The sequence below is a fragment of the Ambystoma mexicanum genome, chromosome 7q (genome assembly GCF_040938575.1).
Source record: "Ambystoma mexicanum isolate Mex_15411 chromosome 7q, UKY_AmexF1_1, whole genome shotgun sequence".
Taxonomy (NCBI): Eukaryota; Metazoa; Chordata; class Amphibia; order Caudata; family Ambystomatidae; genus Ambystoma; species Ambystoma mexicanum.
The window spans coordinates 405,586,137-405,603,084 of record NC_090941.1 but is presented as its reverse complement, the minus strand read 5'-3'; the positions used below and the strand labels follow the sequence as shown (position 1 = coordinate 405,603,084).

The 16,948-nt window shown below is 48.4% G+C and overlaps 1 protein-coding gene across 4 annotated transcripts in view; it reads left to right on the top strand.

The window, feature by feature from the left end:
* Positions 1-16,948, top strand: part of TDRD3 (tudor domain containing 3) — a 1,496,528-nt gene that overhangs the window by 1,410,046 nt on the left and 69,534 nt on the right. For all 4 annotated transcript variants that reach the window (XM_069639413.1, XM_069639412.1, XM_069639414.1 and 1 more), the window contains exon 13: positions 14,426-14,552. In XM_069639413.1, the coding sequence (XP_069495514.1) occupies positions 14,426-14,533 (108 nt within the window). In that variant the 3' untranslated portion in view covers positions 14,534-14,552. The remainder of the gene's footprint in view (positions 1-14,425; positions 14,553-16,948) is intronic.

Here is a 16,948-nt window from a genome sequence, read left to right as displayed (position 1 = left end):
TGGCCATCGTGTCACTAGATGCGGTGAAAGCTTTTGACTCAGTGAGGTAGCCGTGGTTGAAGGCGACCCTGAAAGGGTACGGGATGGGACCTGTATATACCAGATGGGTCCAGTTGCTATACAGTTCCCCGACTGCGAGAGTTAAAACGGGCCCCACAATTTCAGACAAATGGCAACTCAGCAGGGGGACCAGACAGAGTTGCCCCTGGTCACCCATGTTATACATCTTGGCATTAGAACCGCTAGCAATATGCCTGCGGCAACAATACGAGGAGGTTGGGATCCGCACAGCGGGGGGCACACACCTGATATCGTTGTATGTAGACAATATGCTTCTCTACCTGCGTTACCCGGAAGAAAACCTGCAGTACGTGCTGGAGGTGATGGATCGTTATGCCACCCTCTCGGGCATATCGGTGAACCCCGGGAAGTCCAGCATGTTCCCCTTGGGAAGGTATAAGAGCATCCCATCGGCGGGGCTACCTGTCCTGCGGATACCCTGGCAGACCGTGACATTTAAGTACCTGGGTGTGAATATTTATCATAAGATAGAGATGGAGCACAGACATAATACAATGAAAGTGATTGAGGGTATTAAGAATAGCATGGTGTTCTGGTCTAGGTTACCCCTGGCCATGATGGGGAGAGCAGCACTGCTTAAAATGGTTGTCATGCCTAGACTCTTGCACTTTTTTGTGAATGTCCCATACTTGATCCCCAGACACTTCTTCGTGAGACTCCATGGTATGTGCAGGGGCTTCATATGGGGCAACTCTAGGAATAGGGTGGCCCTGTGGAAGCTGCAGAACAGTTGCGATAAGGGGGGCATAAACCTGCCAAACTTTGAATTGTATGCACTAGTAAGTAATCAATAACATTTTAAACTCTACGCAGACTTTGATAGGCAGCCAGTGAGCCTCACGCCTCGCTTGAGGCCCACAGGGCATTGTTTTGGATCAGTTGAAGTTTGGTAATGTTTTTGGTCGAGTTGCCAGAGAGGATGGCATTAAAATAAACCAGTTTACTACCGATGATAGCTCTGGCTAGCGTGAGCCAGTTACCAGGGTACAGAAATGTTCTGCTCAGATTAATGAACTTGGTGGAGTAAGCTGCCGAGGAGGAAAGGGCCATAACATTTTTTTTGCATGGAGAGTTCAGCATCTAGGTAAGCACCCAATGTTTTCACATGACTGGAGACTACAATAATGTTGCCATCAATGGAGAAGTGAGTCATGGACTAGCAGGTAGGACATTACAAGCACACAACACACCCCATTGAGCCAGCATCATAACAGACCAGCATCCAACCATCACTGCGCTGTCAGAGGAAACAAATATGGCAGCCAGAAATCCCACCAACAAGAGATATTTAAGCACCTGTGTATTAATGGATCTGAGCGTAAACCTCTCACAAATCCCATGGAGAGGGAACAACACCCTGATGTAGCTGGACAAACATCCCCTGTCGGTGGCACAGATCTCCACAGTAATATAGATCTCTGCAGAGGTAATCTTCCAAATGATATACTGCCAGATGTTGAGTTGCAGGCCTTCCACCTCCTCCAACTCCTTGCCAATGCGATTCGGGCTGCTAACAGGTGAGTAATTAACATTGCTTCAGAACCTTTGAGAGGATAAACCGCGTCGACATCCTCCCCCAGCAAAATGACCAGTGGGCCCATTGCATTGAAGCCTTATTTCCTCAATTTACTCACAGCTGTCAATATGTTTCTTCTCTTGAAGAACAGCTGGTCATGTGTTCCAGATCATCCAATAATCATGAGGTCATGGGAAAAGAAATATTCTGAGTGATGAGATGTTATCACTCTGTTTTGGGGGTGATCTATTCAGGATAAAAAACATGCTGCTCAAAGGTACCTATATGTCCAGCTATGCCATTACAGGATTCTTCAGTTGTATGAGTGGGGTTAGCTCTGCAGTGACAGTTTGTGCTCTATCGGTTGTTGCATATTTTTACTAGGAATGTGTGGGAGGTAAAATGGGGAGTCAACATTCCCCTTGCTCATATTGGTATTTATATCAATTTCTGGTTGTGTCCAGAGTTCATCTTGTCTGGTTTCATGTATGTCTTTAAATGCTCTCTGTTAGTTGTGAAAGTTTCAGAGAGATTAAGGCATGCATTTAGGACTCTGCGTTGGAGTAACATCTGTTTTGGAAGTATCTTTGTGTTAGAAGTCTCCATGCCCGAGTTATAATTGTAGGGAGAAGCCTGGGTGTTAATGATGTGGTAAAAAACCTATTTTTCTTGCTGTTGGATTGGGTGGCTATCAAAGCTCTTTATAATCTGTGGTAGGGTTGTTTCTTTTTTTCCATCCATTTTGATGCATCATGTTCACAAAATCTTTTTCTGTAGCACGGTGCATCTCTCCCAGTCTGGAATACGGCGGAGCATAACGTTCTACCTTTAGGAAGGGAGCGCATCATCTCAACACTCCCAAAATCTTGAAAACAAAGATTTTGCCTAGTACACTTTCTCACGGGCTTTAATTTCCATATGGTGATGTGTTGGCTCGTGCTAGTGGACCCCTGTGTGCTTTTCAACTCAGCTGGGAAAGAGTAAAAGTGACTAAATAATCACACAGACCTACCACAGGCACACTTCCAATGTTCATCCTGAAGTATTTGTAACTTCTCCTGACTGCATGTCTCCCAAAAAGCTGGGTCTAGAGTCTGGTGCACTCTTTCACTGGAGATAACTATTACTGCCTATGGCAACTGCGAACGTGTGCATATAGGCCCCACTAGTGCAACTCTCTGTGGGTCGAGAGAGAGCTAAAAATCGTTCAGTGCATTGGAGCGTGACTGCGTATCACCTAGCTTCGATAAGAAAAGGGGTTAAACTCTGTGTGTGCAGTTGGGAGAAGGGAAACTCTACCCCTCAGTTTAGTGGGAAAAGGTACAAGTCTGTTTGTGTGGAGGGAGTGCTACAATGCTATTGTAACCGTGTGCACAATGGGAGATGGGAAGTACTACCTGTCTGTAGAGCAAGAGGTGCACAGCCTTGTCTATGCTCTGCAAGGTAATACATGCCTTATCTTTATATCTTGTGTGGGTGAGGGACGTACTGCTTTATCCATCTTTGCCTGGGAGTGTTCCAGCATTACCTGTCTGTGATGTAGAAGAGGGATAGCTCTAGTGGTCTGTGCACCAGAAGCAGTACACACTCACCAATGTGAGTCCTGTGAGAGAGAACAGGGTTGTATGCATGTGTGAGTGTGCGTGCGTATGTGTGTGGGGCCGAACCATCTGCATCCTAAGAGTTGTGCAACAAAATAGACCAATACTTAGCTCATAGTCAAGATCATACCAAGAGGAAACATAGTCCGCGATACACGCTTTAACCAAAATGTCTTATGTCTATAGCCTTGGATGACATGTAGATTATTCTCCAAGTTATGTTATGTTAGGATCACTTGTATAGCGCACGGGTCACCCAAAGACATAATGACTGTGGAGAGGCAAGTGGCTAACAGCAAGTAGCAAAGCAGAACCACGTGAGCTAAAAAACACTTCAGAGTAAAAATAAATGAGTTTTTAATGCTTTCCCGAATAAGGGGTGATTGGACAGCATTTTAATAGACAATGGGAGATCATTCCACAGCTGAGCTGCGGCGATGGAGAACGTCCGTCCGCCCGCCCGTCAGCCCAACCATGCTAGGTGGAAAGTAGACACACATAACAATCCTGCAACTGCTCAATGCAGAGATCAGTTAGGAGTATAGCGCACAAACTTAGCATGGAGATACTCTGAACCCTGGTCATGCAGAGCCCGATGGACAATAAATAATGCTTTGAATTGAGTGTGCTGAGCTACTAGTAGCCAGTGCAAGGAACACAAGACTGGGGAGATGTGAGCCCCGTATGGCGACCCAGTGGCCACCAGACGTTGAAGGCGCCAGACCAGCCCCTTAGGCGGAGCGAGATAGAGAGAGTTACAATAATCTAGCAGACTCAATATCATCTCAGCAACTACGAGGGGGCGCATAGATACCGGGATCAGATGTAACACCTTTATGAGAATTCTTAGGTGGAGATGACCAGCCTGACGCACCGCAACCACTTTGGCATCCATAGACAGAGTGTCAGACATGATCACCCCTACATTTTTTTCCCTAACGGAAGGCACAGGGAGTGAACCCAAAGAAGAAGGCCAGAACGAGGCAACCCAAAGTGAGGGATCCGGGGGAGAACCCAATACCAACACCCCTGTTTTGTCCCCATTCAGTTTCAATCAGTTGTGGCCCATCCACTCCCCCACGGCCGCCAGGCACCTATGAAGGCACACCAACACCTCCGATGGATCAAGATCTAGAAGGATCAAAATCTTGGTGTCGTTGGCATACGAATAGCACCTGACGCCGAAGGAAAGGATGAGATGCAACAACAGGAAGATTTAAATGTTGAAAAGAATAGGGGACAAGGTGGACCCCTGATGGACACCGCAGCTGAGATGTGAAGAATTGGAAATAAAAGGAGTAAGAGAAAGAGATTGGGATCGATCAGGCAGAAAAGAAGGGAACCACACCAATACCTGACCAGAGATAACAATCTGCCCCGGGCGAGTCAGCAGGGCAGCATGGTCCACTGTGTCAAAGGCCGCAGTGAGATCTTATAAAATCAGGGCCCTGACCCCCCCTGCCCCACTTGCGTCCTGAAGCCTGGCCATGTCATCTGGAACAGAGACAAGGACACTGTCCGTACCTCTGCCTAGACGAAAACCAGACTGGGCCGGGTCAAGAAAATTGGTGGATTCAAGAAAGAGGACAGCATAGGAGAGACCAGTGATTCCAAAAGTTTCATCAGAGAAGGAAGAAGAGAAATAGGGCGAAAGGTGGAGGGCACAGACAACAAATCTAAGGACGGTTTCTTCAGAAGTGGTATGACCAAGGCAGCTTTAAGCTCCGGAGGAATAAAACCCGACAGAAAAGAAAAATTCACTGCTGCCGTGATCTCACCTAAGAGAACAGACGAAATTTCTTTTATCACACCCAGAGGCACCGGGTCAGATGGCGAACTAGATTTAATCAAATGCATAGCCTTGCAGACCACCTCCTCCGAGAATAAAGAGAAAGAGGACCAGCAGGGGCCCAGTTGGCCCTATTATGCCTCTCTATTAGGACAGTTTTGCAAACTACCTTCTCCCCATTGACTTACTTCAACTTTGGGAGATCCCAGGGGTAATTTGATAAAGAAGCAGGAAGGTATTCCTGGTTAGACAAACAAATCGTCCTAAACTGCTTGTATAGATAGTCTAAATACTCCTATCAATACCCCTATCAATTGAACAATTATAGTTCTTTTAAGAATGTTTAATACTCATTCAGTAACATCATCACCCTTGAATTAAACCAGAAGGTATAAACACATTACTCCTACGTCCCGTCCCCTTTCCTCCATACTTGTGGGACATCTCTCCGTCCTGTGGGATGGGACCGGAGCACTTTATAAAAAGCATCCACATTTTTTTCAAAAATGTGTCCCTCCTCTCTTTCCTGCGCGGGGGCCGGCATAACCCTGCCCACCTTGGCTCCAACCCGCGCATCGCCCCCTCAGTCCTTTTCTCCACTCGATCGGGGAGGGACGCACTTGCATCCTCGGAAGATTTTCTTCCCTTTTTTCCTCCCTGGCTCTTGCTAGCGTTCGTTTACTAGTCTGTCTGTCTTTCAAGTTAGACTTTCCAGCTTGTTCATCGTGTCACCGTCACTTCGCGAGGGCAGATCCCCATCCTCTTTGTTTAGAGTGTTTGGGTCCGGAACACTGTTGGGACTCCTGTTTTTACTGTGACTCCCTTTCAGTCCGGGCACTTCAACGTCGGTTGGAGCGGTGGGAGGAGGTGTTCAGACGAACTCCTCCTTCGCATTTTCTGGCGTTCATCGACGAGAAGAAGAAACGCCCGGTAAGTTCCTTACTTTTCAGAGCACCCCGGCCGGGGGATACCTTTCCGGGTTCCTCTCGGGCCGGGAGGGGCATTGATCACTCTGCCACAGGGGTTCGCCCTGAGGTGCCCGTTGGGCCTAATAATTGTACCAGAGTTTTCTCTGAGGGTCTCCGTAAGGGGCCTGTGGATACCAGAGTACGCTCCGAGGCCCCTCCTGTGGGGGCTGTTTGTAGACCCAGTTCTACTGAGTCGTGGGGTACCGGAGCTTGCTCTGAGGCCTCTCTGTCGGCTTCCCTCAAAAATAAAACCGGGGTGCGCCCCGAGGCCTTGGTGGGGCTTGCTGCCACCGAACGTATGTTCGAGGCCCACGCAGATAAGGCTGTCATCGGACGTGGGTTTGAGGTCCCTCTTTCAGAGGCTAAAGTTACCAACATTTCTGAGAGGCCTGGCAAGGCCTTACCAGTGAAGACTGTTTCACACCATTCCCGCTCTGGCGGCGACACCAGATCTGTTGAGGGGGCAAAGAAGCAAAGTTCTTCTTTTACCGGCAGTGCCGAGGTCCTTCCTTCGAAGGCTCAGTTGGCGGTTGGTATGTCACAAAAACATTCCAGGCCTCATAGTACCAGCTCTGCCGAGGTTCCTTATGTTAAGTCTAAGATTAAGACCCCTGATCCATCGACGGGGACCCCTGCCTCACTTCCTCATGTTCCGCAGTTCCCCTCAGATGAGCACAAAATGGCGCCCGTTCCCGCCACGACCACAGCGGCCATTTTAGGGGCTACCCCTACAACTACGCCATCGGCCTCTGGTGTAGGGCTCAGTCCCTTGGGTGAACCTAAGGTCCCTTGTGCGCATCCTTACCGGCCGGTTTATGATTGGAACGCCCGGATGCCTCATCCGCACAATGTTCCGTTGCCCGCGGGGGCGGCTTCTTTGATTTATGTGGATACGTCAGTGGAGGGGCCGGTGTGGCACCCTTCCCCGTTACGTCCCTGGATTTGTCCACCTCATGAGGCCTCCTCAGGTCCCGAAACAATCTCCTGAGGACGCATTTTTCGGTAAATTTCAAGCGCTTATGCGCACAGACCCCATGAGGGAGTATTTCAAAGGGCTTTTCAAGGAGATATCTCCACCTGCGCCTCTGGCTCCACCCGTTCCTCCGGTGGTTCCGCCGGCGCCTCCCTTGCCCGTTGGGCCTCCCTCTGCTCTTCCACCTTTGCCTCCATTGTCCCCAGTGGACAAGGCAGTGCCTGACACGGCTCAGCAGGAACCTGACCTGTCAGATGACCCTCAAGGCGATCAGGACAACAAGGACCTTCCCCGCTCTATCAGAGCCTTTCATGACCGGGTACTGGACATGATGAGTTTCTTAGATGTTCCGGTGCCCGAGGCACCCGCTCCGCAGGAGGGCGTGCTTTCTGGGGCGTTCACCCTGTCCCCTTTGGAGCGTACCGGCCTGTTCCTGCAGAAGGACGTTCTGGCCGAGGTCCGAAGAGTCTGGGAAAGGCCACACTCGGGACTTTTTGTCAATAAAAAGATTGACGCGAGGTACAGGCTGTATTCTTCGGAAGAGGTGGCTGTGTCGTCTTTTCCGCCTCCCTCCTCCACAGTGGTGGCTGCGGCTACGTTGCAATCCAGACCTGCAGCATCCTCTTCCACGACGGCTACTCGGGTCTCGGGAAAGGAGGACAAGTTCCTGGACTCCCTAGGGAGGAAAATCTTTGCCAACTCAGCCTTGCAGCCCAGGCAGGCCAACGCTGAGTTGATATTGGCGGGAGCTAAAATGCGGATGTGGAAAGGTCTGTCGGAGTTTGAGGAGCACATCCCGATCGAGAAGTTGGAAGACTTCAAAGGAGGCCTTTCCGATGCCAGGGTCTTCTTCCAGGATCTCCTGGAGGCTGCGGCTCATCACGTAGACACCTCGGCTCGGGGCCTGATGCTTGGGGTTGATACCTCACAGCAGGCGTGGCTGCATGCCACTAAATTTTCTAAGGAAGTGCAAGACAAGGTGTTGGACCTTCCTTTCGATGGTAGGGAGCTTTTTCATTCTACTACTAATGTAGAGCTCACCAAGACCAAGGATAGCACTCAGGCAGCTAAATCATTGTCTGTTCTGGTCAAAGCTCCTTTCAAATCCCAGAGACAGTTGTCGCAAAGTCGACCCTCCTCTGGTTTTAGGGGCTTCCTCGACCGCAAATCTCGCAGAGTGGATACTCCTGCGGGGAATAACCGCCGTAGACAACAACGCACGCGGTTTTTCTCCCGCTCCTCAGCATCCTCATCAGGTTCAGGTGGCACCGCCACCGACAAGCCTGCCAAATGAGGGTTTTCCGCGCTCGCATGAGACCCCGGTGGGAGGACGCATTGCGTCTCATTGGAAGGCGTGGCAGACCATCACAGAAGACAGATGGGTCTTGTCAGTTGCTTGAGCGGGCTTCCGCTTACCTTTACCCCCTACCACACCCCTCAACCCTCCATTTCAGCTGTCGGGCTCACCCTCCCTCAAGGCCGAAGTTCAGAATCTTCTGGACCTCAGAGCTGTGGAACCCGTTCCCCTTGGGGAGCGAGGGGAGGGCTTCTACTCCCGGCTGTTTACGGTGCCCAAACCCAACCAGGCTGACCTGCGCACCATCCTAGAACTTTCCCAGTTCAATCTTTTCCTACCCCAAGAGAAATTCAAGATGATTACGCCCAGCCAGATACGCTCCTCCTTGCAGATGGGTGATTGGCTCAGCGTTGTGGATCTTCAGGATGCGTATATGCATATCCTGATTTGGAATGTACACAGGAGATATCTCTGCTTCTCTTTGGGAGAGGAGCACTTCCAGTTTCGGGTGCTTCCTTTTGGCCTCAGCTCGGCGTCGCGTGTCTTCACGAAGATGTCGGTGATTGCGGCCTATCTTCGTCGCCAGGGTATCCATGTGTATCCTTATTTGGACGACTGGCTCTTACGCAGCCCTTGTCCGCTGGCAGCAGCGGGCAACCTTCAGTCTCCCCTTCAGCTCCTGTTCCATCTTGGGCTGTCGGTGAACTGGCGGAAATCCTCCATGACGGTCTCACAGAACCTGATCTTCCTGGGTTTTCGTTGGAACACGATCGACTGCAGAGTGTATCTGACCGGGGACAGAATGGCGGATCTGTTAGCCACATGTCAGATGTTTGCGCAGTCGGAGAGCATGTCGGCCTGGTGGTTCCAGAGGCTTTTGGGCCTCATGGCCTCGTGTGTACTGGCTCTTCCTCTTGCTTGTCTCAAAATGAGACGGAACCAGATGGCTCTTCGGAGTTCATGGCGTCAGGCAGTGGATCCGGATTCCATGCGGATTCTGATTCCGGATTCCATGAGTGGACCTGGATTGGTGGTCATCTGTCAGCAATCTGTCTGGGGGCGCAGGGTTTCAGGATGTCGGTGACGATCACGACGGACTCCTCCCTTCTAGCGTGGGGTGCGACGTTGGATCTCCTTCAGGTCTCGGACCTCTGGTCGCCTCAGGACAAGCTCCTGCACATAAATCATTTGGAGCTTCTGGCGATCTTCCTAGCGCTCAAGGCGTTCAGATCGCTCATTGTCAACAAGGTGGTCCGCATAAGAACAGACAAGGTGGTGTCAATTTATTACATAAAAAAGCAAGGGGGAACGAAGTCTCCCCCCCTCGTGGACCTGTCCATCCAGATTTGGGAGTGGGCCGTGCTTCATGGTGTCTGGCTGCTTGCAGTGCACATCCTGGGCCAGCTGAATGTCACAGCGGATGCCCTCAGCCGGCGGACAGTGGTCAGCTATGAGTGGGAATTGAAGGCGGAGGTCCTCTCATGGATTTTCTCGCGTTGGGGCACACCAAAGGTGGACCTCTTTGCTACGGCGGTGAACAAGAAGCTTCCTCCGTATGCCTCTAGAGGGGGGCTGGGAGCCTCCTCTCTGGGGGATGCTCTCGAGATTCCATGGCACAACATGAGTGCTTACGCCTTCCCGCCTCTGCCTCTAGTTCACCGGGCAATTTGGAAGTTGAAGAATTCGGCAAACTGTTCCCTTCTACTCATAGCCCCGTGGTGGCCGGCCAGGTTTTGGTTCTCAGAACTTCAACACCTGTCGGTGTGTCCACCGATCAGGTCACCAGTAACTCCCGATCTTCTTCACCAAGGGGAACAACAGATGTGGCAACCCTCCCCACAATCGCTCAGCTTGGCGGCATGGTGCCTGAGTTCAAGTCTTTAGAGCATCTTAGTTTGTCTGCGGATAACATGCGAATTATCCAGGCAGCCAGGAAACCCTCGACCAGATCTCAATACAAGAGTAAATGGCTCAGATTCTGTCATTGGTGTTTGGAGAAGAAGTTGGATCCGAGGGTGGCCACGATTGACACGGTGTTGTCCTTCGTGTCCTCCCTAGCAGAGTCAGGGGTTCATGTTCTGTCATGCAGGACTTATCTCTCAGCGGTTTCCACTTACCTTTCTACAGACCTGTATTCTTATTCTCTAACTAACCCAGTGGTGAAGAGGCATTTTGCTGGCTTGACACGCCTCTACCCTCCGGTTCGTAATCTGCACCCGCCATGAGACCTAAATGTAGTCCTGACGGCGCTGTGCCATAAACCCTTTCAACCAATGGCTACGATGGACCTCAAGTTCTTGTCTTGGAAAGTGTCCTTTCTGGTCGCTGTTACGTCTGCGAGGAGAGTGAGTGAGCTCCAGGCATTGTCGGTGGAGCATCCTTTCTTGGTCTTTCAAAAGGACAAGGTAGTCCTTCGGACAAACCCGGCTTTTCTACCGAAGGTGGTGACTGAATTCCACATGAATCAGTCGATCTCCCTTCCGGTCTTTTTTCCGAACCCTGCCTCAGAGGCTGAAAGGGTTCTACACTGTCTTGATGTCCAAAGAGCTCTTAAGTTCTACCTGGACAAGACTTTCGAGCTAAGAAGTTCTTCTCAACTTTTTGTGACCTTCGGTAACCCTCAGGGCAAGCCAGCGTCTAAGGCAACTATTTCTAGGTGGATCGCTGCCTGCATCACGGAGCCTTTCACCGTCTAAGGGCTGAAACCTCCTAAGGGTATCCATGCACACCTGGTGCGGGGCAAGGCAACCGTGGTTGCTTTTCAGAAGTATGTCCCCTGGGAAGCCATCGCTAGGGCAGCTACTTGGGCCTCCCCATCTGCTTTCTGTAAGCATTACTGTCTCGACATGAGCTCAAGAGCTGACGCTCAGTTTGGTCAGGCTGTGCTGAAGAACCTGTTTCAGTAAGGGGTATTTCCATCCACCCGTAGTTCCTGTAAGGAGTGCTTGGGAATCTCCCACAAGTATGGAGGAAAGGGGACGGGACGTAGGAGTATTACCAGGTTACTCACCGTAGTGACCACCTTACTCCTAGTCCATAGTTCCCTTTCCTCCATCCGCCCGCCCGCCGTCCCCTCTAATAAGGTTCCTCTGTTATTGCTAATGGGTCTTTGACATGGCGATAGAAAAGGACTGATGGGCAATGCGCGGGGTGGAGCCAAGGTGGGCGGGGTTACGGCCGCGTACCGGGCCTCACGCAGGAAAGAGAGGAGGGACACATTTCTGACAAAAATGTGGATGCTTTTTACAAAGTGCTCCGGTCCCGTCCCACAGGATGGAGAGATGTCCCACAAGTATGGAGGAAAGGGGACTATGGACTAGGAGTAAGGTGGTCACTACGGTGGGTAACCTGGTAAATATACAAGATGATAAAAATACAACTGTACATTTAAAACACATTTAAAACTCAATATAAAGTGCAATGTGCTAAACGTGTCGCTGTGCTAAGTGCTACCAATTCTGTGAACCTCTGTTGTGCAAATAATGCAACTACTCTGAAGATCTTTTTAAAGACCTCACTCCGTTACATTGCCGGGTACCACCACCACCAGCCATACCGTGCGTGGCCATGTGCATCATCCCCATGCTACTCCACCATGCCACCTGCGGGTGGCATGGGATCGCTACATGTTGCCATTATGCTTTGCTGACCCTTTAAGGAAGAATTACTGTACAGCCTTCTTTGAGGCGCAAAATACTCCTACTGCCCCTTAAAACTATTATACCCACACATAGAACAGGGAAAATTATGCAGGAGAATTCTCATCAAAAATGCAAATAAAGCGAGTAAGAGTGGTCTTCCACCTGTGCGCGCAACTAATGGATGCCCTGGGTGGGTAGAGAACATATAACAATGGAACGGAAAGAGCCATGAAGAAGTGTTGAGGCTGCAGAAGGAATGTGTGAGTACTCTTGTGTAGAAAACCTAAATGGTGGCCTGCGATCTTAATACCGTGGTACTTGGGCCTATGGTCGGAAGTCACACCCTATCCCCCCTCAGCTAAACACAATTAACCAGTCCAGAATTCTCCAGTAAAAAGCACACAAGTGAAACTCTGATTACAGTCCCAAATACTGGGTTATATACTAATTGACCTTTTCACAATTGACCTCGGGAGAATTGTCCTAATTTATAAGGTCAATTAGGACATATATGCGGGGGGAAACCCCGTACAACCCCCCACCCAATCCAAAAACCCCTGCAACCCCTCACACAATCCCCTTATATTATTTGTAATCCAAAACCAATCCAATACATATATAAAATAACTAAAATAATTTAAAGGCCAATTGTGCAGAAGGTCAGTTAGGACACTATAATTAGGTCAATTGTGCAAAAGGTCAATTGTAAAAGGTCAATTTGGGTAATACCAAATATTGGCCAGCCCACGCATAAAAGCGCCTAGCTTACAGGCTGGAGAAGGAGCTAGAGGCAGTCTAGTTTCAGAGAGAGTGAGAAGTTGAGAGCAGGAGGCTTGAGAATGAAGACAGAAGCTTTAGGAGAGAGGAGTTGAAAGAGAACATCAGGTGACCATCGAGGGAGGAGTCAGGAGGAAAGGGAAGGAGGAAGTGAACATACGAAGGTTGCAGGAGATTGAAAATCAAAAGGAAGTTAAAGGAACACTGGGAGGTGGTAGGAGAAGGTGAACATCAGAAGGCGATAGTAGAGAAGAAAAGTAGGGTGGGACGAGAGGACTAACATCAGATATTGGAGGAGAGAGAGATTTGGAAGTAATCAAAGGTGGCAGGAAGAAATCACAAGAAATGTTCGAGCAGGGGAAGACAGGTGAGAGCCTGGATGAAGTGGAGGAGCGAGGCAAACCATTGAGACAGTGCAGGAAAAACAGTTGGACAAGGAGGAGTAAAGACATAGAAGCCCGTGGGAACGAGCATGTGACACAGGCATTGAGGATGGGAGAGGGGCTGGTGGGCACTAGAGCCTGTACCCTGAGACACAGACCTGATAGAGGCCTTGTGTTGAACCAGGGCCATATTTAGCCCTGGTCCAACACAAGGGCTAATAATTGCCCTGCTCAGTGCTCTTCTAATCCCTTCTGTGAGCAGCAGGCTCAGAATCGGCACCTCATGCAGCTAAACTGTAGGCTACTTCCCCAGACAGAGACAATGTGAGGATTTCTGTAGATCTGAGTCCTTGAGATATCCCTACAAACGCACAAAGATCGAGAACCACACCTTGCCAAAAGACTGAGTGATGGGAAGTGATCCTGAGAGAGATTCCCAAGGGTGGGAAGATACAGGAGAGATTGATTTTGTTTGAGGACTTTTCATTTGCTTTCACCCATCTATTGGATTGCCTGACTTGATATTTAATTGGGGGACTTGTTGCTTCTGCTTCTGATTACCAGAGACACTTGGGTAATGCACAAACCTGAACTCACAAGACCAAAGTGGGTAGGAAGAAGGGGGAGGGGGAAGGTTGGGTTTTGAATAACAAGGCATGCAATTGGATGGGTTATCCTTTGGCCTGAATTCTAGTTATACCCCTCGTCTTTAATAAGTAGCATTTATGAAGATATGTTGTGTCCAACCTCTTCTTTATCCCCTATTGACTTTGTGACTGGATAAGAAACATGTGGGTTATGTTAGCCCCGAAGTTCTTTCTCATGACACAGCTCATCCAATTACTACAAGCCCCCCACTACCACTTGAAGGTCAGTAGAAGGATTTTTGCCTTTCAATCCTACACCCAGAAATTACCCACCTGAGAATTAATTACGCGAATGGCTCTCCTTGGAGCTTACCAAACATTGCACCCACAAACTGCAATGGCTATAAACCACAAATAAACAGAACTGCGCAAACATTCCACATTATGCCATCAGCACTTTTAGAATTGCTTTGACACCTGAAAGCAGCTCATACATCCATTCATACGCCTTCATATATCCACAATCACTCATCTATCCACCCGCCATACAACCTTGTTAACTCACTCACTCACTCATCCATCCATGCAACGATATCCCCCCACCCACTTACATTCTCACTATTAGAACATTGAAGCCCAAGCCTATTGATTTTGCCAAGGCGTCGGTTGAAATGTCCTGCATTTACCAAAAGAAAACTAAATTAAGTAAACTAGTTTGGTATCATTGACAGACTAAAATGCTGAACACAATCAAAATGTCTGTATTGCTTTCTTCCGGACATAAAAGCCTGAAATATGCTGTTTACACACAGGAGGAAGAGGGCTTCTATGGAGACTTCCGCAGAGGTGGTGATGGCCAGCCGAGAAGATGCACGCGACCTACACAACCATTTTATCAACCTCCACGAGCGAGAAACTGATGCTATAGAGAACAAACAGGTACGCCAGTAATGTTATTGGGATATGTCAAAGGAAATAGTAATTTGGATGCATTTTACTGTACTTCCTGTGTTCATTATAATGGGGGTGAGCTAATGGCATTACAGAGGTTCTTAATGTGCCACTTTGTAGACATTCAGTAATCAACCTTTAAATTGGCTGTTATGAACCGTTCGACTTTTTATGTTTTTTGTTTTGGTTTGTGGCTACTGTAATGATGAGCACATAACACAAGTCCTTGCTTCTCTTTATCATAGTGCTGCGTTTGCATGTTGAGTACCAAAGGAAATACAAAAAATTATTTGCTAATAACTTTTGACTTGTACAACGGTTTTGGCTGAAATTTTGTAGACATAACAAAATGATCACTTACAAAATAAAAAAAGTTAAGATAACAAAAAACACACTTTAAGCCTAGTCCCCATTCATTTTCCCATAGACAAAAAAGGGCAATTTCTGCTTGACCGCACAACGAAAAACCGCTGGATGTAATTGGACCAGGTATGAAACAACTTGGACACAAAGTGTTGACTCTAGTTCCCGAGGGGGTTGGGGTTATTGCTTCCACTACTTTTTAAAATATTTGACGCAGAAGGGGTGCCCCCTTCTACCAAAATTATAGAGATCTCCCATGGTGCTTCACAAAAGAGAGGCTTTTCAGAAATGAAAAATCCACAATCTCCCACACCCCCATGACGCGAGAGAGAACCACAGTTCTACTACAGTTGTACCTGCGGCTAAATGAAAACAAAAAGGCAGAAAAATGCCATGTGGAGGAGGAAAATGGTTAAATGGCATCAGGCTAGAGGTGGGGTGGACACCATGTGAAATTGGGGAGTTGGAAGGGGCTAAGGATGAAGTTAAGAGCCCAAAACGATTTCCTGTAGCCACAGTTATTCGTCAGGATAACCGCAGCTACAGAAGAAGAACTGAGTGGTAAAGAAAGTGTGTCACACGGAACAATGAGTGTTTGGGGGGCACGGTAGAGGGCTAGGAAGGGAAACGTACGTTTATGGGAGCGGTGGGAGCTGGGCAGGAGAAGAGGGCCACCTGGTGAGTGACTAGGAGGGTAGGGAATCATTTTCTTTTCTCTGTTTTTTTCTGATAACCGTGGTTAGCTGACGACTATGGATCACCGTGGCTATTTGTAGTACTTTGTTACTATAACTGCGGTTATCGAGAAAACGTTTTTTTAAAAAGGGGGAATAATGAAAAAAGTATTTGCCCATGGAAAGTGGGCTTACAAAACATGCATAGTGGTCACGGCCGAAGGCCATTCCTAGTGGACCGCTAGTGTTTTAGAATATACAGTGGACACAACCAAGGCCGTGCTCACTGGCTAGGGCTGAAGGCCCTGGCTAGTCGGATCAAAAGACATATATAGGATCACAGCTGAAGGCCTTGGCCATTGGCGAGGAAAAAAACAAAGGTATAACAAAACCCTTAAAATTCACTGAAAAAAGTTCAGTTAAAGTTTAGTTAAGTTGACCAGATTTATCGCAACAAAACCCCTGAAATTACACACATTTTTATCAAGTTTTGAGCGGCTTAACTTGGTGCATTGTCGTTGCAAAGCCTAAGAGCACATATATATTATTAGAGAAGGGATTCACAATAACCTACAAAGAAATGGCACTATGGGGGACATAGCATTATGGGGGACATCAACGGGAGCGCGCCGAGTTAAGCCGGTAAGGACTTTCTAAATGCGCAAAATGTCAGGGGTTTTGTTGCAGTAAATCTGGTCAATTTAACTAAATTTTAACTAAAGTTTTTTCAGTGAATATAGATAATGTTTCTATGCTGCCTATCCCATTTTCCTAATTAAGTTAACTGAAGTAATATGCATCACTGCTTTGAATGGGGCAGGAGCATATTGTCTTTATTTGCCATACCTACAAAGAAAAAGGATGAATTGTGAACTGTGATGAATCTGAGGATGTAATCCCTTCTCCCCAGGGGGAAACCTTTCCCATGGGGCCAGGGCTGTGCGTCCACAGTACAACAATCCCCCTGGGGGTGGTGTACCATGGGCGGATCGCATGGGAGAGGAAGACCCTTATGGGATTAGGGACGACCATCTCCTGAGAACGTACCTCCTTCTGTGCTGAAGCTAAACCCTTCTCTCATAATTCCCTCTAGTGCTAATATCTTTTGTTGTAAAGCCAGCCAACCTACTATGTTAGACCTGACTAAAAAACACAATTTGCTTTACATATACATCCAATGCCAGTACTGCGAAGAAGATGCTGACCAGGAGTACAAATATCACTCCAGAGAACTAGAGTGAACGGTCTGGTCTCTCAAAGCACTTGATTGGTCAAAGGCAATACAAAATAGCAGAGGGAAACCAACATGGAGAGAGCCATCCTCCAAGTAGGAAACCCGGGAGACGC